General features: G+C 41.0%; 1 protein-coding gene across 3 annotated transcripts in view; it reads right to left on the bottom strand.

The window, feature by feature from the left end:
• Pde7a (phosphodiesterase 7A) overlaps positions 1–25,864 on the bottom strand; it is an 87,250-nt gene that overhangs the window by 15,677 nt on the left and 45,709 nt on the right. For 2 of the 3 annotated variants that reach the window (XM_021157519.1, XM_021157520.2), the window contains exons 2-5: positions 20,049–20,109; positions 16,556–16,639; positions 4,152–4,303; positions 2,285–2,348 (exon numbers count right to left, since the gene is read on the bottom strand). In XM_021157519.1, the coding sequence (XP_021013178.1) occupies positions 2,285–2,348; positions 4,152–4,303; positions 16,556–16,639; positions 20,049–20,109 (361 nt within the window). Of the gene's footprint in view, positions 1–2,284; positions 2,349–4,151; positions 4,304–16,555; positions 16,640–20,048; positions 20,110–24,440; positions 24,626–25,864 lie in introns of those variants that run through there. The other variant, XM_021157521.2, reaches the window with a different exon arrangement.

Consider the following 25,864-nt stretch of genomic DNA (forward strand, 5'->3'; position numbering starts at 1 on the left):
AAAAAAAAAAAAAAAAGACAGACCAGCTAAGATGGATGTAGTGACCTTTCCTAGTTTTTAGAAACTGACTCTCCATGAGAGCTTGAGTGGAAACACAGGCTGGCCACTCTCCTCTCCATGAACCAGAGGTGGTCAGGAGCAACAGGCACAATCCTGTTCACATCCCTCTAACAGGAATGTCAGACAGCAACTGTTCTCCTCCTGGGAGCAGATAAGATGATGTATACCTGTTCTGGGGCAAACCAACTCAGCTCTGTCCCCTCCTGCCTGTTTTCTCCCCTATACTCCCAAGAGAGTACCAGAGTAAAAATATAAAACACCACTGAGTCAATAACCAAGAAGGGGCAACTATGAACTTGGATATGGTAAACACAAATCATGTATAATTTTAGTTCTAAAAGGAAACCATTCCAACTACATAATTCAAGTTGGACAGTTTTTTCCTGCTCATTTGTTCAATTACATTTCTTCAAGTAGAGAATCTCTGTGGTTTCCAGGGGCTATAGTTAGCTTCCTATAAAAGCAAAGGTGGGTAGCTAACAATAGGTGGTTTTTAACTAGGACCAAGTAATTGAGCCACCTTCTCCACAAAGTCAGTTCAAACAGGGTGGTCTACGGAAAGCAACTGTGGCTGACACAGAACACAGATGCGCTCACTAGCTTTCATCTTAAGACCCTGACTAGCAGGTTGTGCACTTTCTAAAAATCAAATTTAGAAAAGAGCAACTATATTAAGGAATGGCAGGCATCCTAGCAGCCTAAGAATAGACTATGAGCTATCAGTTTATATAAGGCTAGTCTTTAAAAATGTTATGGCTGGTGCTGCTTCATCTATATTTATCTTATGATAACAACTGAAGTTATGTTTGTGTTGAGTTAGAAAAGAAAAATTTCACAAATCTTGAAGGAGGTGGGCATCTAATAATTCATTGCTTGTATTAAAAAAAAAAGAAAGAAAAAGAAAAAGAACAATCCCCACAGGGCCTAGAGGAAGGTCAATTGCCTTTTCGTTAGGGCACCATGGCTGGATGCAGCCAGCTTGAGGCAGAGAAAGCAACAGGACACAAAGCACCCAAGGGTAAAAGAGATAGCGACAGGGGAAGAGCAAAGACTCGGTGATGCCTGGCGCTGTTCCAACAGCAAACCTTATGGTCCCCACCACCCTGCCCATCAGGCTCATCTACTTCCTGTTTGGAGTGCAGAGATAAGCAGGGCAGGTAGAACCCTGCTCTCTGTTCCTAGTGCTTAAAGAAAGTAACAGTGACACCCAAACAACCACAGCAGTGCTCAGGGGAGGTGGCAGTGGCCACTGGGTAAGGTACTTGTACCTACAAGCTCAACAAACTGAGTTGGAACCCTAGACAGGAAAGAGAGCCTGCAACAGCATGCTATCCTCTGGCTTCCACATGAGTATTGTGGGCATGCGCATACACACCTCCATAAATAAACAAACACATTTCTAGAAGAAAAGAAAAGCAGGTGTCTTTAAAGTCAAGCAGGGGACACATTCCTCCATCCCCAGCAACAGGAAAACTGACTTCTTTGTGTAATTCTATTAAAAACCTACTTTGGCAGAGGGGCAAAGACAGGTAAGTATCACCAAGAATCTGCCAAATACGTTATCCTTAAAAACGTTTCCAAATAGAACCCAGTTGTGATTTACAAAGAGAATTAAAAAAAAAAAAAAGCAATACCAACCCCACATAAAGCTGGGCTCAGCTGGGGCAGGAGAGCTTAGATGACCTATGTAACATTTCTCCAAACCTCTCTTAACTGTCACAGCGTCTGACGATACGCTCTTCTCCAGCATGGGGAGGCAGTGCCAAAGGCAGGCTGTGGAACCACGCTAATCCTCTGCAGCAGGTAAGAAAAAAGGCACGGGGCCAGCACACTCAAGAAAGCAAGCAGCTTCAGGGAGCATGCCTTTGGGAAAAATCTAACTACATGGAAAACTGCGTCAGAAGATGCCACTGTAAACAGTCACACACTGAAGAAACTGAGAAGAGAAAAATGAAGACTGCAGTGAGACTCGGGCTGAGTTATTAAAAAAGGCAGTAATAACTGCTGACTGGTCCAGTCATGATGAAGTGATTACTGTCAAGACTAATAGTAAAAATAAAAATTGGGAAATGATTTTGTTGTTTTTTTGAAAAGTGACTAACAAAGACAAAATGCTGGCACTGGGGTCACAGTCCAAGTGAATGACAGCAAGGACAGAGCACACTAAAGCTTCAACATAGGCTAACGACCACAGAAACTTGAGTATGTCAAATGCTTCACTTACCATTTGTTAGTCTATCAAACAGAAAGATATCAAAATTCCAATTTCCAACTTTTTCCAGCATACACTGAAATGAAAACCAAACATTTCTACTGTAATTTAATCTCAGTAAGACCCACTTTCGGCAGATAGCCCATAGCAACGTTCATGGAAACGACAAGTGGCTGACTGGCTTTGAGAGACGCCGAGATCATTCACCTTCGTTCACTTTCTGTTCTAGGTTTGTGGGCAGGATTGCACTATACAGCCCAGGCTAGTCTACAGCTCACAGCAATTCTCTTGCTTCGGCCTCCCAAGAACGGGGAGTACCAGAGTGTGCCGCCACACTTTGCTCTCAGCCTCCTCTTAGTTATGACTCTTTCCACTGGCTCAAATATTCTCTACAGAAATAAATTCCACTTGAGAACACATTATTTTGTTTTTCAGTTAATCATAGAGAGGTCAGGTCAGTCTTCCACCCTGTTCCTAGGGCCTACAAACTTAGGAGAATTCTGAAACAATTCACCATCATATAGTCCATGTGCAGCAGTCTGTCTTAAACCAGATTTTAAAAGTCTGGCGCTCAAGCCTCACTGACTCGTGGGAACAGGCAATAAGTACCATGCTCAGCTGTAGCAGAAAGCTGTCATGGTGACTTAAGAATCCAAGGTCAGGGACTTGGAGACCACAGTAAACCCACACCACACTGTAACTCAAGTATTTGCTGCTCAGGGTTGTTTGCTTGTTTGTTCTGTTATTTTGGGACAGGGTCTTTCTACATAGCTCTGGCTGTCCTCAAACTCACAGAGATCTGCCTCCCTCTACCTCCTGGGTGCTGGGAGATTAAAGGCATGCATGGCTTGCTAACCATTTCTTTGAATTATGGGGTATTTATTGACGATCTTTAAATATCATTCAACACAAGCAGTAAAGTCAATGAATTAGCTCTGAGGATGATATGCACTGTAGGCAACAAACACATCCAAAGTCCACCACATCATACAAGTGTGGGCTTTTAAAGTAAAAGCTTTTATTTTGTATCCCTAAGTTTGCTGTGGTATAAGATGAAGAATTAAACACCACAAGTACTATCAGAGTGACACTTGTGGAGGTTGAAAGCACAGTGCCAGGAACCAGCAATAACACACAGGTTAACACTCTAACCACGACAGCAGGTCAACAGTTCCCACTGACTGATCTATTAAGCAGGGAAAGATTCTTTTCTTTATATTGTAATGACTTCCAAGAAGATACCCTGGAGCCAATCTACATAACTTTAGAAATCTGGCCTGTAAAATTTAAGGAACAAATAATTTCAGGTACATTAAAATTCAAGATTATATGAAATCCATTTGATCAAAACCAAACCCATTTCACTTCTATCTTACTTAAGACATTTCCTGAAAAGTCTGTAAGAATAAAGTAAATAATTCTTACTAATACCATTTCGGTTAAGATTAGCTAAACCTTCAATACCATCTGACTGAAAAAGACGGACCCACCTCCCTGAGCTGTCTGTATGGAACTATGGGGCAAGCACATCTGTAGTGATATACAGACCCCAGTGTCCTATCAACTGCACTAAAGCATCAGATCAGCCCTGGCTCACATTCTTCCCAGCACCCAACTCTGTGCTAGCTTAAAGTTGATTGTCCTGCTGATCCACTCATTACTTAATGTTCTATTAAGTCACTAATATAGAAAGTTAAGAAAACAAAGGCATTTACTACTTTATCTCAGAAGTTTCCCTTGCTCTGTTAGACCTACTTAGAAACAAACAGCTCTAAACTCTCAAAAATGGCTCAATTCAGACAGGGCATCTAAATCAGTGTTTTAGAGGCGGCCCCAGTAAACTTATCAAGCAACTCATTTTTGAAGAAGTTGTACAAACCTTGGCTTGTCCATTGTAATCCTCATCTAAAATGTCTAGAGAACTACAAACTGTGGCACCCCGAAAAAATCGTGAGGATCTGAGATAGCGCTGGAAACTTAGTAACCTTCTGATGTTCCTGGCGGAGACTGATGCTTCAATTTCAGATTGAGCTGAAAGAAAGGGAGTAACCATGAAAACCTGGCAAACCCCAAGAAGGCTGCCTCTGAAACACCCCCAAGTTCCATGCAAGCACTTAAGGTGTATACAAGCACTTGAAATTTTTCCTTCATTTTCTGTGTATGGGTCCTTGTCTGCATGTGTGCACCTAGTATGTGCAGTGATGGGAGAGGCCAGAAGAGCACTGGATTTCCTAGGACTGGAGTTAAGGATGGTTGTGAGCCGTCATGCAGATGCTGGGAATCAAACCCAAGTCTTCTTGAAGGGCAGCCAGTGCTTTTAACCTCTGAGGCATTGTTTTAAAATTCATTAATTACCATGAGCAATTCTTTCCATGGGGAGGTGGCTTATTTCTATTTTGAACTAAAGAATTAAAAAAGAGTAAAGGTCAGTTTTGACAGGTGCTAGAAAGCCATGAGAGCATCTGGACTTAGACTCAGCTTTAAAGTTTAATTTCCATTAACTAGTACTACTCATTCGGCTGTTTCAACACACTATATAAAAATCGGAAGCAAGCAAGCAAGCAAGCACACACACACACACACACACACACACACACACACACACAAATTCTAGTTTCAAATGACTGAGAAGCCAAATCCCAGTCACACAGATGATATTAACAACTACAGTAACAACGTATCTTAAATTCTAATGAGATAGTTTAAAGTATTTTAAAGATAATTTTAATTATACATATATATATATATACACATACACATATACACACACATATACATAAAGGGTTCTAAAGGCTATAAACACATATTTGTCTAAAGAGGAAAACTCTGGGCACTATGGCTCTTTACTGGAAACAGTGTGTACTTCAATGAGCCTAACAACTGTTTTTTCCCTCTATTAGAATAATCCAGCTCCTTTAAGCATCAAAGGACACAAAAGATTTTGGTTATTCAGCTCTGGACATCAGCTCCATGATCCATTCCTTCCACTGCTTGACAGTTCCTAAGTTACTCAGCTTCAGGCCTTCTGAACGCCCTCCTGAGCAGCACTTGTCCCTGTGAGCCTGGGTCCTGCTGGTTGAACTTTTCAATTCCTCTACTTTCTTATTTATCTTTCGGCCGGCCGGTGGGCCGACCTGCCTCCCTCCTGCCTTTTTTTTTTTCTTTCCATTCCTTCCTTCTCCCTTCCCTCTTTCCTTCCTTTCATTCCAAAGCACTGTGTTCAGTACCACAATCAGACAATGACCTTCAGCAATCAGTAACATGCGCGTATTACTGAGATTTGACAAGAAAAGTCTCTATGAGGAAACTGTCCTTCTCTGTCTGAAGTTACACAGTAATGTGTGTGGACACTTGAGCAGACCTGTGCTTAGGTGTGTGTCCTTTCAATCGTCATGTTTTCTTTCCAGACAGTGTTTCAAGGTCCCTCACTCTCTGCACACTGCCTGGCTGTGGGTCTCTGTATTTGTTCCCATCTGCTGGAGGAAGAAGCAGGAAGACTATAAACTTTGTAGTGTGTGTGACAGCGATCCTTCATGTGCACAGAAGGTGGTAGCTACTCAACTTTTTCTAATTCCTATTTTTCTCATAAAGATTCCTGCAATAATAAGTTTTATGTGTAAATCCTTCTTCACAGCCTGACTCCCTCACTCCTCAGAAATAGGGCACGTGAAAAATAGTATCTGACACAGGCCTTGCTGGAGAAAAAGGTTTTTCAGAATTGTCCTGGAAGAGCTTCCAAAATACAATCTAATAAAGGGCTTGGGAACAACAATCAAACATCCACTGCTGTGACAGTGTTGGAAATGTGTATTTTCTTCACACCTGATAACCCTCTGTCCCTTGTCTCTGTCTGTCTGTCTGTCTGTCTGTCTCTCTCTCACACACACAAACACTGTCTCTGTAGAAGCAAAGTCCTTACACTGAAAACTCCAATAGAGACATCTTCAGGGGCAAAAACTAAGGGTTAAGTTTGGAAGGTTGCACACAGCCTTTCTTTCAACCTAGTTAAGCCTATGCCACTGTACAGGGAGACATCAGGCTGAATGAATAATAGCATTTAGGAATATATGAAAGCAGAGGCATTTGGAAATGGCAAAGAAGCCAGTACCCTTCATTTAGATAATTACTAAAAAGCTCATCTTCTGGCCAAATTACACAAAAACCCAACCCTGTTACCAGTACTCACATGAGCTCATCCTGTGACATAAAGGGAGTCATTACTCATGTCACAGCATGACAGACAACAGACTAGACTTGTCAGCCTTCATCAAGCTTGGACTATTTACTTGCTGATACAGCTTAGAAAGCTGAAGGCATACAAAAGCTCATGTTATTATCACAGAGTACCACGGCCCCATGGCATAGCCATAGACCAACCAGCATCACCAAAGCTAAAGAGCAAGGGTACTGTGTCCAGGTATCCTTTTTCCGTATTTCTGGGCCAGAGAAGAAAGTGGAGAAGAGTTGGTGATTTTTAAAAATATATGTACTTTTTCCTCATCAAAGTAGAAAATAAAGAAGAAATACAAGCCAAGAGAAGAAAGAGGCTGGAGAGGGCTACAGTGAACAGCAGGCTCCCATCTCTCCCGAAGGTGCTTCCCTGCTACCCAAGCCACACCCAGTTGGGCACAGCTGCTCCACCAGAAAGGTCCTGAAGGAGACAGTCACCCGCCGCAGGAAACCACAAGGGGGCACCCTGCAGTCACTGCCTCTGTACACAAATAATTAGTATGGAAAATTACTGCTCAGATCTTCATTTTTATAATTAAGTACTTTAAGGTTTTAGTTCTAGCTTATTCAATTCAATGCTGAACAAAGACTGAATAAAAAAATTCTAAATAGTTTCTGTATTCCAATTTTTCTTCTTCTTCTTCTTCTTTTTTTTTGGTTTTTAGAGACAGGGTTTCTCTGTGTAGCCCTGGCTGTCCTGGAACTCACTTTGTAGACCAGGCTGGCCTCGAACTCAGAAATCCGCCTGCCTCTGCCTCCCGAGTGCTGGGATTAAAGGCATGTGCCACCACACCTGCTCCTAATTTTTCTTTTTTGTCCCTAGTTTTCTTACAAACAAACAAACAAACAAACAAACAAACAAAAGAGTGAAAGCCATATCTAAAAGTCATTTAAAAAAGAGTAATTCTAATTATCATACCTAAAAGTCATTTAAAAAAGAGTAATTCTAATTATCATACATCTACGGGACAAGTCTTTTTGTTTTTTGTTTTTTTTTTTTAAGAAGAATTTTTAGTCTTAGCATATCTCAGAATATACTGACACATAGAGAAGCACTGTTCCAGGCTTCTGTGAGCAATGTTATAGCTGCCTGTGTCAAGAATGGATACAGAATGGCAGAGTGGGTAAATGCTGGGTGGAACTGCTGCTCTGTCACCAGCTTTGTAACATAAAGCAGATTACTGAACGATCCTCAGTTCTTTATCTGTAAAACTGGCTTCTGAGGACTGAAGACAGAGAGCAAATGAGACAGCATACCATCTCTGTACAGTTTGGGGGAAAGAAGCAAACACTCAATACATTTATAAAGTATATATTATATGTGTATAATATAATATAAATGGTAATTATAAACTTTAAATATTTTAAAAACATAACCTTATACTTTTAACTTTTAAGACTAGATTTCATTTTTTGGTTACATATTTAATACTGAAAACCACTGTATATGTAAGTACTTTAGAACTAACTGTATATTGACACGATTTCAAAATAGTTTGACAGAAGTTTAAATGTATGTAGTAAGAGCTTCATTATGAATAGTAAGTGACTCACTGTAATAAGGATGAAGTGTATCATCAGTGCTTCCCCTTAAGCAATTCGTATAATCCTGGTTCACAGAATTACTGTTCAGTCTGATGATTTGATGATTAAGTAAGAGATTCAAAACTCTTTAAAACTCTTCCCTTCTCTTTTCTTTTCTTTTTCCTTTTCTTTTCTTTTTAAAATTTCAAGACAGGGTTTCTTTGTATAGCACTGGCTATCCTAGAACTCTCTCTGACGCAGGCTGGTCTAAAAGTCACAGAGCTTAACCTGGCTCTGCCTCCCAAGTGCAGCTCCCTATTAGCCAGCTGGGAGAGGATGGGAAGGAAGCGCAGGCTTCAGCAGCTGCAAAATCACATCAGGGCCAAGTTCAACTCCACCAGCTCTGTATAGTCCAAAAGAGCAATGACCTTTAAATTGGATTAAGATTAAGGTCCAATTCATACCAGCCTGCATAGTTTATGCAACAAAGTTATCAAAGACATCTAGAATATTGGCTTCTTCCAAGTCTGGGACAAAGCACTGAAAGCCAACAGTTCTTAAATGCAGGAATCTGAGAACAGGCTGGAAACTAGCATTTCCCAATGCATCAACATGGCATCTCCACAAGAGCCAGTTGGCAAGGGAACTGCCACCATAGGAGTAGGAACTCAGGTCACTGGCAGGGGAAAATGATGTTTTGTGTGTGTGTGTACACGTACGTACATGATCGTGTCGGACTACAGCTTGCAGGAGTTGATTCCCTCCTTCCACCATGTGGATACTGGCAATTGAACCTAAGTCTTCATGCTTGGCCACAATCACCTTTACCTACTGATCCATGACCCTGGCCCACTTTTCTTTTAGTGAAATGCTTTGTGAACAAAGGCAGACAGTATTTCATATAAGACACGACTCTTTATTTTCACTGTGCCATGCTTCCATGCACCACACTTGCACAAGTTGGCTCTCTCCTTCCACTATGTGGGTCCTGGATACTGAACTCACCTTGGTGACAAGTACCTTTACCAACTGCCATCTTGTCAGCTGTTTCTAGTGATAGCTCCATGAATTCAAGGAATGCTGTCTTTGAAATAGGTGTGATTTCAAGACAAGTATGTGGGAGTCAACTAATTTATCTGAAACTTTAGACAAAGTAATGGCCTTGGTCTATAATGGCACAACTACAAGTGCACACTAGATGTTTATGTAAGAATCTAATACAGGAAACAAGAAACACTTTTGCAGACCAATCAATCACCAAAACAAAGCAGCTTGTGAATAAGAAGGTAGGGACAGGCCATGGGAAACTGAAGAAGAAAGCAAAGACAGACATACAGGTCGGAAAGTGCCAAGCAAACACCAATGCTTCAGAGTCAGAAAGTACCAGTAAACTCCAGGTACAGCAGATGCCCTTGTATAGGTTGTATACTCTGAAGTCAGTCAACCCAAGACAATGAGACCAGCCTGACCCACACTAGACAGCTCAAGCATACATAGACACAGATGTTTTTCATACCATATAACTATGAAGCAAACAATCTAAGCTTCATACAGCTTTGCCATAATGAAATGAAACAACTACAAGCCAATACACCTGAGCACTATGGGAAATCTATGAAGAGTTTTGTAGGTTTCAGCAGTCAGTTGCTGTAATGAAGACAACATAAAAGGCTAGGCTCAAGAGAAAAGCAACAAGAAGCCCGAACCTGAGTGACAGTTAATAAAGATTATCTTGGGGAACTGCAAGTAAGACTCTGTAACTGTTGAGGTTTGGCCTCTGGTATGTATTGTAATGCTAGATACTGGACCCCAAGGTCAAGAGAGGCCACATATAGACCCAAGTGGCACTATGTAGCCTTTCCCCAAGTTATTCCTGATTGGTAAATAAAGATGCTGACAGCCTATAGCTGGGCAGGGTTTCTTGATTCCCCGGGAATGCTGTCAGAAGAGACCACAAAGAGAGGAAAGAGTGCCAAGGGCCAGCCTCAGCTTGGAGGGGTGTTTGAGAATGGAGAAGTAAATGACTCGAAGTTGAATCATGGGTCCAAGCTGGTCGCCTGTATTCTGCTCGAGACAGCTTCCAAACTGCTCTATGTTCTGCTTTCTCGGGAGATCTCCAGACAGGTCTTTTCTCTATTTCTCTGTTTGAGACAGTTCTGCAAGCAGTTCATTTTTGTTATTCTAAAATTTCTCTGGATAGCTCAACTTTTACAGACCATAAGCCCAGTCTTTTCTTCTACATATTAATCCAGTCATTTACTTCAGGTTCCCTTTTAATTATCCTGTGATGCAGCATTCCAGGACCCCAGCTCCTTGGGAAGGCAAGCACGCTTTTTTTTTTTTAAACATTGCAAAGGAATTCAGAGATCTGCCTGCCTCTGTTAAGCACAGACGATGAGGTAGCTGGTTGGAACCTTACTCTGAAATGACCATTTCTACCACACCTGGACCTAACCTTGCTATGTCCCAGGCTGATCCTAAACCCAGGAGTCTGCCTGCCGGTGTAAGCATAAACAGAACACTCTGCTGGTTGGGTCGCCTTGGACAATCCCTTTCTCTTTCCTTAGAATCTGACAAGTTGGCTTGCTGCTCACCTGCTCCTGTTCCTTTCGATTCCTGACGCTACTCATATGATTCATATTGCATCTTTATATCTTGCATGGTTGATAAGTTATATTTTTAAATTCATGTTTTTTGAGTTCTGTTCCAAGGTCCTAGCATTTACAATTTTGCTGAGACATTAGCCACACCTTCGACTCCAGGACTCATGCTGTCTCTGATTATCATGGAGTCATTACCATTAACAGGGAGGACATTCCTTCGGAGAAATGTGAAAATATGTACAAATATACAAACAAGCCTACACCCACAGCAACCATCAACGCTTGTGGAGGCCCAGGCCTGCTGGCCCTGTTCCCGAGGCAGCAACCATGTCATCCCACCCTTACCAAGGCCGTGCTCACCCAGCAGAAGAGCATGAGGAAGACAAGATGCCATGAGGGCAGATGTACCAAGAGCACATGGCCAGGAGAGACGGCAAATGTTTGCGGAACCCCTCTGGAAATGTAACCAAGCTAGAAGTTAGAAAAGTAGATTTTAGGGGTTCTAACTGGCTGAATTTTAAGCAAAGAAAGGGTTAGTTGATGTGTGCCTGCATGTGTGTGTGTGTGTGTGCGTGTAGGCCAGAGGAGGATGTCAAATGACATCCTCAATAGCTCTCCACTCTTTTTGCTTGTTTTATTTTTGGTAGTGATGGTACTGCACATGGGGCCTCTTATATGTGAGGTACACTGTACCATTACAACATAGCCCTAGCACTCCCACACTTTGAGCTAAGGTCTCTAGTGGAACGTGGAGATCATCAATTTACTCGACTGGCTGAGCAGCAAGGTCAGGTCCTCCTGCCTCCACTCCCTGTGTCCTGGGATCCGAGGCTTGTCCTCCCATACCTTGCTCCATAGGGGGTGCTAAGGATCTAAACTCACACGGCAAGCACTTTACTGAGACATCTCCTTGAGACACAAACACAAATCGACATGGAATTCCTATCATCATCTCCAACTAAGAGAGGAACTCTATATGGCCAGTAGAGCACGGAACACACCAGCTCTATAGGTTCCTTGGGACTTAGGCTTCAGCTCACTGATGGAAAGGAAGGAACAGCAAGGAGCTGGCTTTCCTTTTCCTTATCTCTCTGGGTATTTTGGAATCAAAAATCAGAAAACACCTAGAGCGGCAGAAGCTGTCACCACAGAGTGAGCGTGCTGAGGAGCAGGCCGTGCTAGAGAGCACAAGCCCCAGGCCACCCTACGGCCCAGCACTTACTCACTGGCTCCTTCTCTCACTAATACACAGTGGTGCTCTTATATGAAAGAAGCCATTTTTAAAGCTTGTAAACTATGCAAATACAGAACAGATATCTTTTGAGCTCCACAAGACAAGGCAAAAGAAAAAGTTCATAAAATACAAAAAAAGACATTATGACCACGAGCAAGGAAAATGTAAATTTCTCTGCATGAACTCACACATTTAATACCCGATTATCCCCTTGTATATATTTCTAGTTCTGGTGGTGAACTCCTGACAGGAGAAGATGTTCAGGGTTCTTGATGCACATTTCTGCATTGTCCTCTGAGTCTGAAACAACTTTAATTTTCATCCCTGCATCTTAGTTATTTTTAAAGATTTATTTATTTTATGTATATTAGTACATTGTAGCTATCTTCAGACACACCAGAAGAAGGCATCAGTTCTCGTTACAGATGGTTGTGAGCCATGTGGTTGCTGGAGAACTGAACTCAGGACCTCTAGAAGAGCAGTCAGTGCACTTAACAGCTGAGCCATCTCTCCAGCCCCATCTTAGTTAATTATCTGTTGAACTTCCCTAAGTTACAGGAATCTGTTTGTTTAGTAAGGCTGATAATTTATTATAGTTAGTAAGTTTCTGTGCTCAACTGATTTTTCTTTCCTTTACTGGAGATAGAGGGAGCCTGAGACAAAGTTTCATATACCCCAGGGTGTCCTCGTTCAGCATGTACCTGAAGCTGGCCTTGAACCCCCGAACCCTCTACCTCCCAGTTGCTAGGATTATAGGTGTATATCATTAACTGATTTTCTTCTTTTTCATACCCAAGCCTACACCTTTAGTAGGATTGATTTATTTATTTTGAGTTCAGTAACCCAAGCTGGCCTCAGACTGGTGATCCTTTGCCTTGATTCTGGAGAGCTGGGATCACAGGCATAAGCCACCATACCCAGCTCAAGCTCTTCAAAGGAAAAGCCTGTGGATACCAAATGAAGGTTTATTTATAGGCCTTGGAGAGTAAGGACTGTTAGAAAAGGTCAGCTAAGACAAAAACTCCTGGGTGTAGGAGAGATTAACATTGAGGTCTTTCTTTCAAACTCTGAAAAAAAACAAAAATGAAAAGCCAAGTGGCCTCCCATCCCGGTGTGCCTGCTCCCCCGACTCAGGAGCAGCACACCCTTTCTGCCATAGGACAATTTCTTGCCAGACTGCTTTGAGTTTATTTCTGTTCCTTTGTGCTACATCAAAATATACTTTTTGACACATAGTAAACAAATGCTAAACACTAAACTACACTCCCAAAGTCTCTTCATCAGATAAACAAAAGAAAACAAAAACAACAATAAAAAAAACCTTCAAAAACTTCGGAGCCTATAAATGCTCCCCCAATTGGTAGCTATCTGTTTGAAACTGGCTGACTAGAAAATTAATGTTCAGTATGTGAGCCCAAGCAGAGTGTATAATCAGTTACACAAAGAAGAAAAGCTTATTAGCACAATAGTGTCTGGATGCCTCATTTTTAGGAAAATTTTGTAAAGACTATTTCTTCAAAATAGAGAAAAAATATATATAATCTGTAAGTTAAAAATCACAGCAGCACCTGAAACATACTCAGCAGATGGAGGTACAGTACAGAGTACACCACTACAGACTAGACTAGCCGCAGCCTGTGTGCTCTGCTAACCTGTTCCTGATGCTTTCCTGTATCTTACTTGCACACGTTGAGAAGACCTGCTCTTGGATGCTAAGTAGTGAACGCAAGAGACAGAAATCCTAACAGGAGAAATACGAAAAATACCAGAACTACAGACAGTTCAATGGCAGAGGTCAGAAAAACATGACTGCTACTTAAGAATACAAAACACACAGGACTTAGTAACGGGCTGAATTTAAGAAGGGGCAATAACAACTATGCTGGTTTGAATATGCTTGGCCCAGGGAGCGGCACTATTTGGACATGTGGCCTTGTTGGAGGAAGTGTGTCACTGTGGGTGGGTATGGGCTTTAAGACCTTTGTCCTAGCTACCTGGAAGTCAGTTTTCTGTTCGCCTTCAGAACAAGATGTAAGAACTCTTAGCTCCTCTTGTACCTGCCTGGATGCTGCCATGCTCCCGCCTTGATGATAATGGACTGAACTTCTAAACCTGTAAGTCACAATTAAATGCTGTCCTTATAAGAAAATTATAGCTGTAAGGAATATAACAAACCAATATCCAGAATTTAAAAAAATATTAAGCTAATTTTATGTCATTATAGAAGTAATAATATTTTAAATTAAAAATGTAAGAGAAAATACATATCACAGACTTTTAAAAGGTTTGGGTATCCCTGAAGGTTCAAACCTACTCTGCCCCACCAAAATTTACCATTTGTCCCCTACTTAAAACTTCCAACATCCTTTATAGCAGTCTTATTTCCCAGATTCTCTCATTTACTAAGTTTACTGAAATTCAAGGGGCATATGAGAGAGTAAAAAAACCACCCTAAACCAATGTATCAGAGACAGATGTCTTCAACAGTCTGAGGATTTTATAGCAGATCCCCCACAACTTTAAAAGACTGGTAGTTTTAAAGCTGCTTAAACTTCCAGATCATAAAATGGAAACAAACAATGCAATTTTATAAAGCAAAGCAAAACAAAACAAAACAACCTTTAAGAAGCACACACATTCTTACTGGAATGCCAGTCAGCAATAAGATCTTGTAACAAATACCACCAACAAACAAGACTGCGGTCAATGAAACGCCTACAGCAAGGTGCTTTCTGCAGAAACTCACCACACTGCTCAGTCAGGAGGGAAACCTTTTCTTATAGATCTCTACAGTTTATTCTTTAAATTGACTAACCATAACTTTTCTCCCCTATTCTTATTAATGTAATAAGTTACACTGGTTTTCTTCAGCTTAAAGCTACCGTACATTCCTAGAATAATATACAGATTTAATCCGACAAGCTCTTTGGGATGATGTCTTACTCCGGTGTGATATGATTGTAACTGTTCTTTCATATCTACGCAGTCGAGACCACACTGGCCTCAAGAACAAGTGTAAGTATGTCCTGGTTCTTCTGCTTCGACTTTCTTTCCATCGCTATCATCCCGTCTTCTAGTTTCTCCTTCAAGTGAAAATGTGGTGTTTTTGTTCAGCTGGTCCTCCTCCTCATGGCTCCTCCTGTCAGCCTCTCCTCAGAACCGCCTAGCTGCCCTAGCATGGGGGGCTCAGAAGCCAGTGAGGCTGCCTTGGAAGCAAGCGGCCCCACAAAGCTGCAGCCCCAGTTGGAGAGGGCAGACACAGAAAGAAAAGTCTTCTCACTGGCAAAGGGCGATGCCCTTTTGCAGGTGAGTGTTTCTCCTCTCACTGTTTTTGCTCTTTCCTCTTTGGCTGGTTTTCACAGTTGTATTGTGAACTTCCTAAGCATGCTTTTCCTTAAATGTTACTCTGCTCAATGCTTAAAAAAAACCTTCCTGATGTGCACTTTAAAAGATGGCTTATCTATGACAAGTAGTTTTGTGTCATTTTTTTACTGTGGAAAGAAGTGATCCTTCAAGACAGCCCCAGTGTCCCTGTACAATCCTACTGGTTGTGCCAAGACTGGAAAGCCCCAACTGCCCTTTCTCTAGCTCCTGTTCCAGGGATGATCTTTATAGCCTGCAACCACCAGGACACAACCAGTGCCTGAGATATTTCAAAGTGAGGATTCATTTCTAACTTAGGAAGCGTTTTGGGCTTCACCCAAACATGAATGTTCCTCAGCAGTGCCTCACCCTCCCTCACCCTCACACACTGTGTAAAGCCCTCTTTCTGCTCCTTGAGTGTTGAGTGGCGGTGGCAGCTCTCTGCTCACCTCTGCATTCCCTTCCTAAGAATCAGCACATGACCCACAGGGGAAAGTGACGCACAATGCCAGACTTACCTTCCCATCTCATTTACATCCTGAATTGTTTAGGATGTCTCTTATAGTTTGTCAAGTTTGGACTCAGTTTGTAGTGTTAATGTACATTACCAAACCTTACCAAAAGCAAAATGAGTGTCAAACCAGATTTAATATATTCAGCGTTTAAAATTCTTAAAACTTGTTTTTCCCTTTCTCTTCACTATGATCTAGACACACATGAAATGTTTGTTTTTAAATTACTCATTCTATCAATATTTTAGAATAAACCAAAAGGATGACACTTCATTCAACTTCTGAAAACCTATTATCATATTACCTGCATTGAATATGCTGGTGTTGTCTGAAGTAATGAAGGAAGATACTAAAAGAAACACCTAAAACCTAATTCAGCTGGGAATGTGGCTCCGCTGGAGAAGTGCATGCCTGGAACACATGTAGCCTTAACTTTGGGCTCCAGGACTCAAAGACCAGGGATAGAGCCCACACCTGTTATACAGTACTCAGGAGGGACACAGAGGTAGAAAGATCCAAAGTCCAAGGTCATCCTGGCCTACACAGTGAGTAGGAGGCTAGCCTCTCCTCCATGAGACCTTGAGCCAAAAGCGAAGTTCCAATTATTCTCTTCTACTTATCTCTATTAATCAACATTATCTAGAAAGACAGCATAATTTATGACCTAATGTTTTAAAAATGTCAAAAGATAACACAGTATTTTTTCCTTCCTTGTATTTTTTTCTTTCTGAGAAAACTAAATGCTAGAAAGACCATAGCATCTAAGTCATGAAAACTTTAAAAAATTTAATTTTGAAAATATGAATGAAATACATACAGTGAAAAATACGGAAGTCAATGTACGGATGGGACCCTCTTCTTTCTGTTTCAAATCCTGCTCGGCTCCTCACGCGGACATCTCCTGGACAGAATCAGGAGTAAATGTAAGGTTAGGAAGCTGTTACTAGTAAGGAGGTCCCATGCACTAGCAGGCCCATGTGGGATCCTGCTCCTTGGGTACAGGCCAGCCCAGGGAAGCCAGTGAGGAAGGGAAGTGCCAGGACAGCGACATATACGTGACATATACGAGAGTGCCACGCCATAAGGAACCCCTGACTCTGTGTTAAAAGATAAAAGCAAACAAATGAATGGTATGGCTAAGAACTGGCTTATTTGGAGGATGTAATAAAATTTCAGTATTGAGTTGTAAGGCTGGGTTAAGAAGCCTAAAGATTATATTCCTTAATAATTATCTGTATTCTAAAGATCATTTTATTACTCTGATGTGGCTAAAACAGCAACCATAAAAAGTCAATGGGAAATGAAATCTGTTTCCCAGAGGAAAAAGCCACAGTGAGAAGCAGGCATTTACCAGCATCTGCTCTGCCTGGGGTGCCAGCAAACAAGACACAGGAAACACAGTATAATGCAGTAAAGTCACTCTGCACTCACCAAAGCTTTTAGCAAGTTCTTAAACTTTGGTTTTTATCTGTTTGAGACTGTTTTTACATAGCCCCACATGATTTACATTCCACATGATGATCTAGCACTCAATTACCAGGCACTCTGTATCACACGCAATTCTGAATTCTGAAATCAAACATGAATAAGAAGAGTTCTAGCATCCATTCTGTGGATGCAGAAATTGGGTTCTGGTAGATTAAATCACATTTCCAAGCCTGTGTTGCTTCAGCTGACAAGCCAGTCCTTAAACCCACGGGATCCAAAAGCAGTCTTTTCCTGTTAAAGCTGTCGCATCCCTCATCCTCAGAGTCTCCCAGCCCGCCCTTTCTTGTCCTCCTGAAACTCTGACCTCCTTGAAGGATCTCCTTGCTCTACGTCCTTAAGGAAGACTCGCTTCATGCACTGTGACTCCATTTATATCTACCAAGGCCTCTTTTACATGGTTATTCTTCATTGTGATCAAGGTTTGCTGAACACGTTAGACCCAGGACATGCCAGTGCACAAAGTTTATCTTCCCAAATACAAATACAGCAAACACAGAACTCCTTTCTACAGAGGAGGGTTAGAAGCTATAGAGTAAGTTAAGAGGAATGGGGAATGGAGAGATGGGATGGGACAGTGTTATCGGGGGAGGCCTCACTGAAGAGGTGACTAAGCAGGTACTTGCAATGGGTGACACGGTGAGCTGAATGGCTATCAGGAGAAAGTCCAAATACTAGGAAGAGCAAGCATGAATACCCATCCAGCAGCACACCTAGCGTATTCACACACAAGTGAAAGGCCAGCATGGCAGGGGTCCCAGGAAAGGGAATTTGGGAAGAGTGGGGGGTCAGAAAGGCATGAGGGCTGGATCACACTGGACCTTGATATCTTCTCTGACAGATCTGGCTGTTTCTTTAACGCTGAAAGTCGTCAGAGTCCTCTGAGTTAAGATGGCTTTATTATGTACTAAAAAAACACTTCACCTGGGTTCCATCAACCACATTTCATGAAGATCAAGTGCAAGATGCACGGCAAAAACCAGGGTTTGTATTGGGTTATAATGTGATCAGGATGGTGAGATGCTAGTTTTTGAAGGTACCCCCACACAAGATTTGCCAATGAACTAGAGTATATAGAGTCAAGAATTACTGCACTTTGGGATTTATACCTACTTAGATGGCAAGATGTGGAAAACAAATCTTCTCAGGCCTATTAAAAGTGTGAGGTATCTATACTATACCCACCAAAACACACCCACAGAAACACAGTAAATATGTCTGCAGCTTTGTTTTAAGACATGGGGAGAGGAAATGCAGAACAAACACTTGCTGTCCTAGAGCAGAACGGAAGTGGGTAACACACAAGACATAGAGTGCACCAACGAGGAAGGAACAAGAACAAAATCAGAACCACAGGAAGCAACTGCGGTAGATAACTGTAAGGACTCGCTCAGGTTCTCAGAGCTGAAGGAAGAATTCTAACCACAAAGAGAAAAGTTAGGAGCAAATATGCCTAGTGAGATCTAATTGCATGTTTAATACTATGAAGTAAAGAGCAAGAGATGTGTTTGAATGAAAAATAATACCAACAAAGTCAGGGAGAAGAAAAACATATATATACATATATCCATCCATACATAGCTAGTTGTACTGATTTGTGGAATTAGGAAATGTATAAGGTGCATAAGTATCAAGTTCTCTCAGTAAGCTACCTCAGCACAAAATGAGGACAACATGATCTTGTATTCATGGACTCGCCATTGTGCTATCCCTGTGCTATTCAAGTGCTGATTTCTCTGCCCTCATATCTGGCCTGACACAGTAAAGCTTATATCAAGAATCTCCTGTGTCGTCTGTGTAAACAATTTTAACCGTTTATTCTCTGCCTTGTCAATAAACGCTGATCACACAACGGTTGGGCAGAAACTTCTGCCAACTGCGGTGTGGGGGTGGAGTGAGGGAGATGCAGAGCAACACAAGGAGGAGAGGGTCCAAGAAGACACTACAAGAAAACCACCAAAGAGCCAGATCAATACTATGCAAGCATCATGGGATGGGGTTGGGGAGCAGCCAGATTAGCTGAGGAGAATAAGGTAGGTTATTTAACTGCTCAGCTATTGAGGTATAGCTTGAAATAAGTCTTGGATTCTCTGTGTGATTACTGGGGACTAGCAAAGGTAAAGGAATACAGCTGCTGGATTAATTTTATTACTTACATTTATATTAAAAATAATTCATTTTACACACGGTGGTATGCACAGCTAACTAGCAGTTGGTTGGCCTTTAGCAGTGTTAGAAACCTATTTAACCTATGTTCCATAAAGAATTCTCTAAAACAGCTAAGCTGTCCTCTAAAAGTACTGTCCTATTAAACCAGACTTTTAAATTGTCCTAACTCTAAAATACCTCTCTTTATTCATCACACTCAGTATTAGTTTTCAGATGCTAAACTTCAATTTCTGCTTCAAAAAGTAATGAAAGGTTACCTAGTGCAAGATATCTCATCTCAGATAACACAACAACAAGACTAACTGGTACTGGTATAAAGTTTTACTTAGGGGCTGGTGAGATGGCTCAGCAGGTAAGAGCACTCACTGACTGCTCTTCTGAAGGTCCTGAGTTCAAATCCTAGCAACCACATGGTGGTTCATAACCACCCATAATGAGATCTGACACCCTGGAGCGTCTGAAGACAGCAGGAGTGTACTTATTTATAATAATAAATAAATCTTTGGGCCTGAGCGAGTAAGGACTGAGCGAGCAGAGTTGACTGGAGTGAGCAGAGGTCCTAAATTCAATTCCCAACAACCACATGAAGGCTCACAACCATCTATGTACTCATATACATAAAATAAATTTAATAAAAAAAATAAAGTTGTACTTACCTAGCATACGAATATATAACGCAGTCTGATCAGAACTGTCATAGGAAATAGCTCCACGTCTCTGAAAAAAAAAGGCATATATTTATTACATGATAATGAAATGTGATCTAAAATTTAATTCAGTGAACACGCTTGAATTATTACATGTAATTACAGCATATTGCACCAAACAATGTTGAATATACAAAATGCATCTGCTCTAGAAATCTCTAGCTATGAGACAAACAGATACAACCTAGCTAAGACCTCCTAAGAAAAGGACACAGGAGTGAAAGGTCTGAGATGGACACACAAGCTGATCTCTTCTGTGGAGTGGGGTGCTGAGGATGGAACTAGAGTCTTTGGCACACTAGGCAAGCACTTGGCCACTGACCTGTATCCCCAGCCCCACAGAAGTTGGTTTCTAAAACAATCACAAGAGTTACTCAAAGGGAAGGAGAGGGGAAAGGCCAATCTGTTGATGGTTCAGGTGCATCTTCCCCAAGCCCCAGGCCTTAGAGGACTATTTCAGGTCCCACTCACAAGTCCTCCAGTGGTCCCCACTGTACTGGGAAGTGAGTCCCAAACCCATGCTCTCAGATCCACAGCCTCTCATGGGATGCTTGTGTCCTACCACGCCCCTTACCATCATGATGTAACCTCCTAACTTTACCACCATGCCTAGTGTCTGCCTTCAGTTACTGCTCCCATCTCTTAGGCCAGAATGAAGCATTGTTAGACATATCCTGATTACTAAATAAAGCCTTAGCCACCTGAACATTACTGCAGTGCCTCCAGGCTACTGCCTTTAAAGCAACCAATTTTACTAACTGTGTAAGAAAAAAACCCAACCCAATACAACACAACACAAAACACCAGCCAGGCATGGCCGGCCACATACACCTCTAATCCCAGCACTTGGGAATCAGAGGCACTCTGTCTCCTTGTTGCACTTGGCTAGTATTATCTTATTTGCTTTGTATTAAAATAGGAGTTCCACAGGAGCTAGAACTTTATCTGTCTCATTGACCACAGTGGTGAGGCCTCTGAAATATGACCCATTACTTAATAAGCTCTAAATAAATATTTTGTTAACAAATGCACTTGTTGCAAATAAAACGTATGAACTAAGGAATAAATGGTCAGTTACTGCCAGAATTGATACACATGAATACACTTCAAAATCTGGATGATAAAACTGACTAATCCTCTGATTGGTATCTAAGTTCTGCACCAGCAAATGCCTAAATCATTGCTGGCTACTCCAGACCCAGACCAAATCCCAACATTCAGAGCAGCACCTGACACACCAAAAATAGAGAAGCTGGTGAAATGGTTCAGTAGGTAAAAGCTTGCTGCCAAGACTGATGGCCCGAGTTCAATCCCCTAGACTCACAGTGTAGGAAGAGAGGACTGATTCCTTTAAGGTGTTCTCTGACCTCTGTAGGCATGCTATAGCATAGTGCCACGATGTACTTATCTGTACAGTGATATGACACCATAAAGACCCGAGGAGACAATTGAGCAGGGGTTTCTGGGACAATACTATTTAATACATACACCAAAAAAAGAAAGGAAGGAAGAAAGGGAAGGATAGACGGAGGGTTCACAGTCTCATCAGCAAAAATGAGCACACTGAAGCCATGTGATCAAAGTTCCACTCATAAGATTAATGAGCTTCTGCCGCACACAACCCTGGCTGAGATTTATAGGCACTTAGCATACATATATCTACAAATCTCCAGGAAGGGAAGAACACTGACCTAAAAATCAGTATGAAAAAAGTTTACTTTAAGAAATTACAATGAATTGGTATGCAACCCAGTGTGTGTGTGTGTGTGTGTGTGTGTGTGTAGGCTGGGGGTCAATCTCCAGGACCTACACCTCAGGCACCATTCATCTTGTTTTGTGAACTGTCTTGCACTTGGCCTAGAACTAACTCACCAAGTAGGCTAGCCTGACTGGCTGGAGCCCTAAGGATCTACCCGAGTCCTCAGAGCTGAAATTCCAAGCAGGCATCAACACGCCTGAGGACTGAATGAACTCAGGGCCTCAATGCTTGCACAGCATTTGCTACTCCAGTCCCAAGGTATATTCTTAACGCTTACTTGTCACCCAAGAAAAAACAGGCTGAAACTTTGTATGACTTAATCTTTTAAAAAGTTCATGAAGTGTAGAACAAACCTTTCAACCAAAACTAAATTTTATCAATACTCATTGTCTCTAAGGACATCAAAGGAAAGAGGCAGAATGAAGATTTTTAATGTGGAACTTTGTGCCTTTTCAACTTTATAGCATGTATAGTTATTATAATTCACTAAGTAAATAAGAAGTGCAAATCATCTAAAAAATCTGCAAAGAAAGTATGATCTCAAATAGCAAGGAACTGATTCATAAGGAATGCATCCCTGGCCCCCAGTCAAAGTGTGCACACCTGCTGCTGTCTCACAGTGAGCTAGTCACTCTGGACTCAAAAGCCACTGCTATCACCTGATGGTAAAGATGTCATCTCTACCATCAAATATTTGTTAAAATTTGGGCAAAAAAGGTAAAATTTAATATAGCTGAATTTAGTATATTTTGATAATTCCTTAATAAAATACTCAATTTGTTCTGTTGAAGTACTTAATATAAATAGCCCAAGAACTAGCCTGAATCCCAAGATACCTACCAAATAAATCCAAACGAAATTAAATTTTTTTAAACAAAGAATCAACTTTTAAAATAAGTATCTGAACCCACAAATGAATACAAAATCCCACATCAACTTCCTTATAACTTACATTTAGTATCATGAAGTTCTCTAAGCAATCTAGTTAATTTAAAGTAACTCAGTTTTAAAAAGTGAATTACATTATGAATTAAAATCAAGTTTTATTCCACTTAAGAGTGTCACTTAAAAAAATGTGCTTTATACACCAAGACACAAGCTTAACAAATGTTTCTTAAAAGATCAAAAATTTTAAGGCCACATACTGGTAGAATTTTATCTTTAGTAAAACTAGAGAAACAAATTTTATCAAAATCCTGTGTCTACATCAGTCCTGATGTCCTGTGGGCTGCTGTCCACATTCCCATTACATTTCTCTAGAGAATAGAAATAACCAAGGCGCCTACTCGTGACTCTTCTAATTTAGCCATCCTGGGAACAGCTTGTAAAGCAAACTAGTATAGGTCAAAACATGGGCGAGGCCAAGCTAATCAGCAACCAGCGGCCACAGCATAAACAAGTTAAACCTTAGGCTCCAAAGAACCATGGCTGTTCAGGGCCGTGCGCTCTGGAACAGGTTGAGTCATTCTTCTATAAAGACTTCACTGCAGGTAAGTAACAAAAGGTAGACATTGTCCCCAATATTAGTTAACACATAACTTTTAAAGACAGGCATGATAAAAGCAACACTAGATAATGTTCTAGATGTCTTCATACAAAATCTCATTTAACCCACAAGAACTCTGTAAGGTAACCTTTATTCCCCACTGTGCACACTGGTAAACTCAGCTAATGAATTTAATGAATTTACAGGGGTCTAAGTAAAACTTCTGGAATCAACACTGGAAAATTATATCACATACGCAACAGATGGAACATGGCCAAAATTCCAAAACTATTTTTTCCCAAATATATAGCAAAACAAGTTTTTTTAGAATACATGCCTCTTAATATGTACTAAAAAGACAAGCTTTTGACTGCCTAAAACACTCAATTGTGAACAATTAGACAGCAGGCTTACAATGCTGCTTGAAGGAGAACATTAACTTTACAGGCACTTTCTGTTGCTCAGCAAACAGCAGTGTTAGAAGTCTTAACTACTATATGCCTTCTTAACAGAGAGACAAAAGGAGCTGCATGGTAAATGAAAGATAGAACCATTTCTATGAACGTATAGAAAATAATTTCAAATAGTGTCAACTTAAGTGTCTTTGGCTTCAGGTTCAGGCTCACACACTATCAAGAATTTCTCAACTGAATTTAACTTCAAAACAACAGCTTATAAGTATATTTTTGTGAATGTATTTTAGCTATAGTCCACGAGAAAAACAGGGGACATACAACAGGATGGGTTTTGTTTTATAAAGCTTGGCACTGTTTAGAATACCCTCAATAATTATACTTTACACATACAAATGTCACCCTTTTTCTCTAAAAGAAAATATCTAAGACACAAATACTCAAAAGTCTGGCTTGTTTAATTCTATAAAATCTTCAAAGTCAGCTTCTTTAAAGGGAACCTGCTTTGCTTCTAAAGAATAAAAAGCCTGTAAGAGCAATAACACGAGGTAAAGGAAAAATAAAATAAAACCTATATCCCACAGCTCCTTGAAGTCAGAAAGATCAAAATCAATACAAAAAGAGTAAATATTCCACACCAATCAAATATGAATGTCACAATGCTGAGAGCAAAGATACTCTACCTTAGAGGTGATCCACTTGATCAGAACCAAAGCCAGACACCAGATCAATGTGATTCCCATTGGATCAACCAGAGGTCCAGCACATACTCTCTCCTGAAGGAGTCCGGTGAATAACAGCTGTCCCAGGGCAGAAGAGAGGGGGACACTGACTGCCTTGAACCTCAAGCAGCTGCCTTCAGACAGTGATCACCTGACTCTTCTGGGAATGCACTGCCTGGCTAGCCTTTCTGCCCAGCGCATGCTTAATGCCACGACCTCACCACTAGTGCAAAGCAGGAGAAATAGTACTGGAAGACAAGAGAAATCTAGCTGGTCTAATAATCTCACAAAAGGTCTCAGGCTAGCCCAAACATGCTTATAATCTTTGTTCTACAGAGTATTTTAAAGCAATTTTCAAAAATGCTTGGCAAGGCTAAACATTTCCTCATCCTGCTCATGGAGGCCAGTTTTGCAAGCATAATACCATCGCACTCGAAAATATTTGAACATTTTGCACTTTACCTCTAAGTATTGAATTTCTTTAAACTTTTGTTTTCTTCCAATATGGGATTACTTTATGACAACCGTGGCACTATAAATGTGATCTGTGCCATTTAAATTCATAGGTAATTCATTTTAGGTTTACTGACAAGGTCATATATTTTCACAAAATAAAAGATATTTGTTCTCAAGTCCTAAGAAAGTCTAGTTCCTGTAATATTAGGGTCCATGTCTTGTTCTTGTGACTGTGAACGAATGAGCTGTCCAGAAACAAAGTCTCTCTTCATCCAACCTCTCCACCTCCCATAGCATCCAGCAAGTTACTTCTGATAAAGAGCCTCTCATGAAACTCTCAATCAAGAATTTAGCAAATATTTATTAAACTCTAAGTTACATAGCAGGCTCCATGTTAATGACAAGAATGTCTAAAAATCATAGTGATCCCAAAAACCTGGCTCCTGCCCTTCAGACAATTATAGTTCATATTAACCAAATGGCTGCAAACAAATACCAAATTGCTAGAAACGGAAAAAGAAACAAAACAAAACAGAATAACTCTAGTGCAGAGATGGGTCAGACGAGGCTGCAGGAGGAACACAGGCCAGTCCATGCAGAACTGTTGGGAACCTGTGCTAAAGAGTTTACACTTTAGCCAGTAGAGTTCCCAGGGGTTAGGGGCTGGTCAGGCAGTTGGGATATCATTGCAGAGGCTCTAGAAAGAGCTGATGACAGCTGGACAGACAGAAATAAACACTCAGGAGGTAACAGACCGTGCCGTGGGCTTCAGTACGCAAGGAGACAAGATCATCTGCATATACCCACCTTACAGATTATAGTTAACATATCTGAACAGAATTCAAATTGTAATTAATGTAATGTTTGTTATCCATTCATTCCTCAGTACAAGGGACTTATTTGGTTTAGAGAAGGGCAGGGCGGGGGGG

The sequence above is a fragment of the Mus caroli genome, chromosome 3 (assembly GCF_900094665.2).
Source record: "Mus caroli chromosome 3, CAROLI_EIJ_v1.1, whole genome shotgun sequence".
Taxonomy (NCBI): domain Eukaryota; kingdom Metazoa; phylum Chordata; class Mammalia; order Rodentia; family Muridae; genus Mus; species Mus caroli.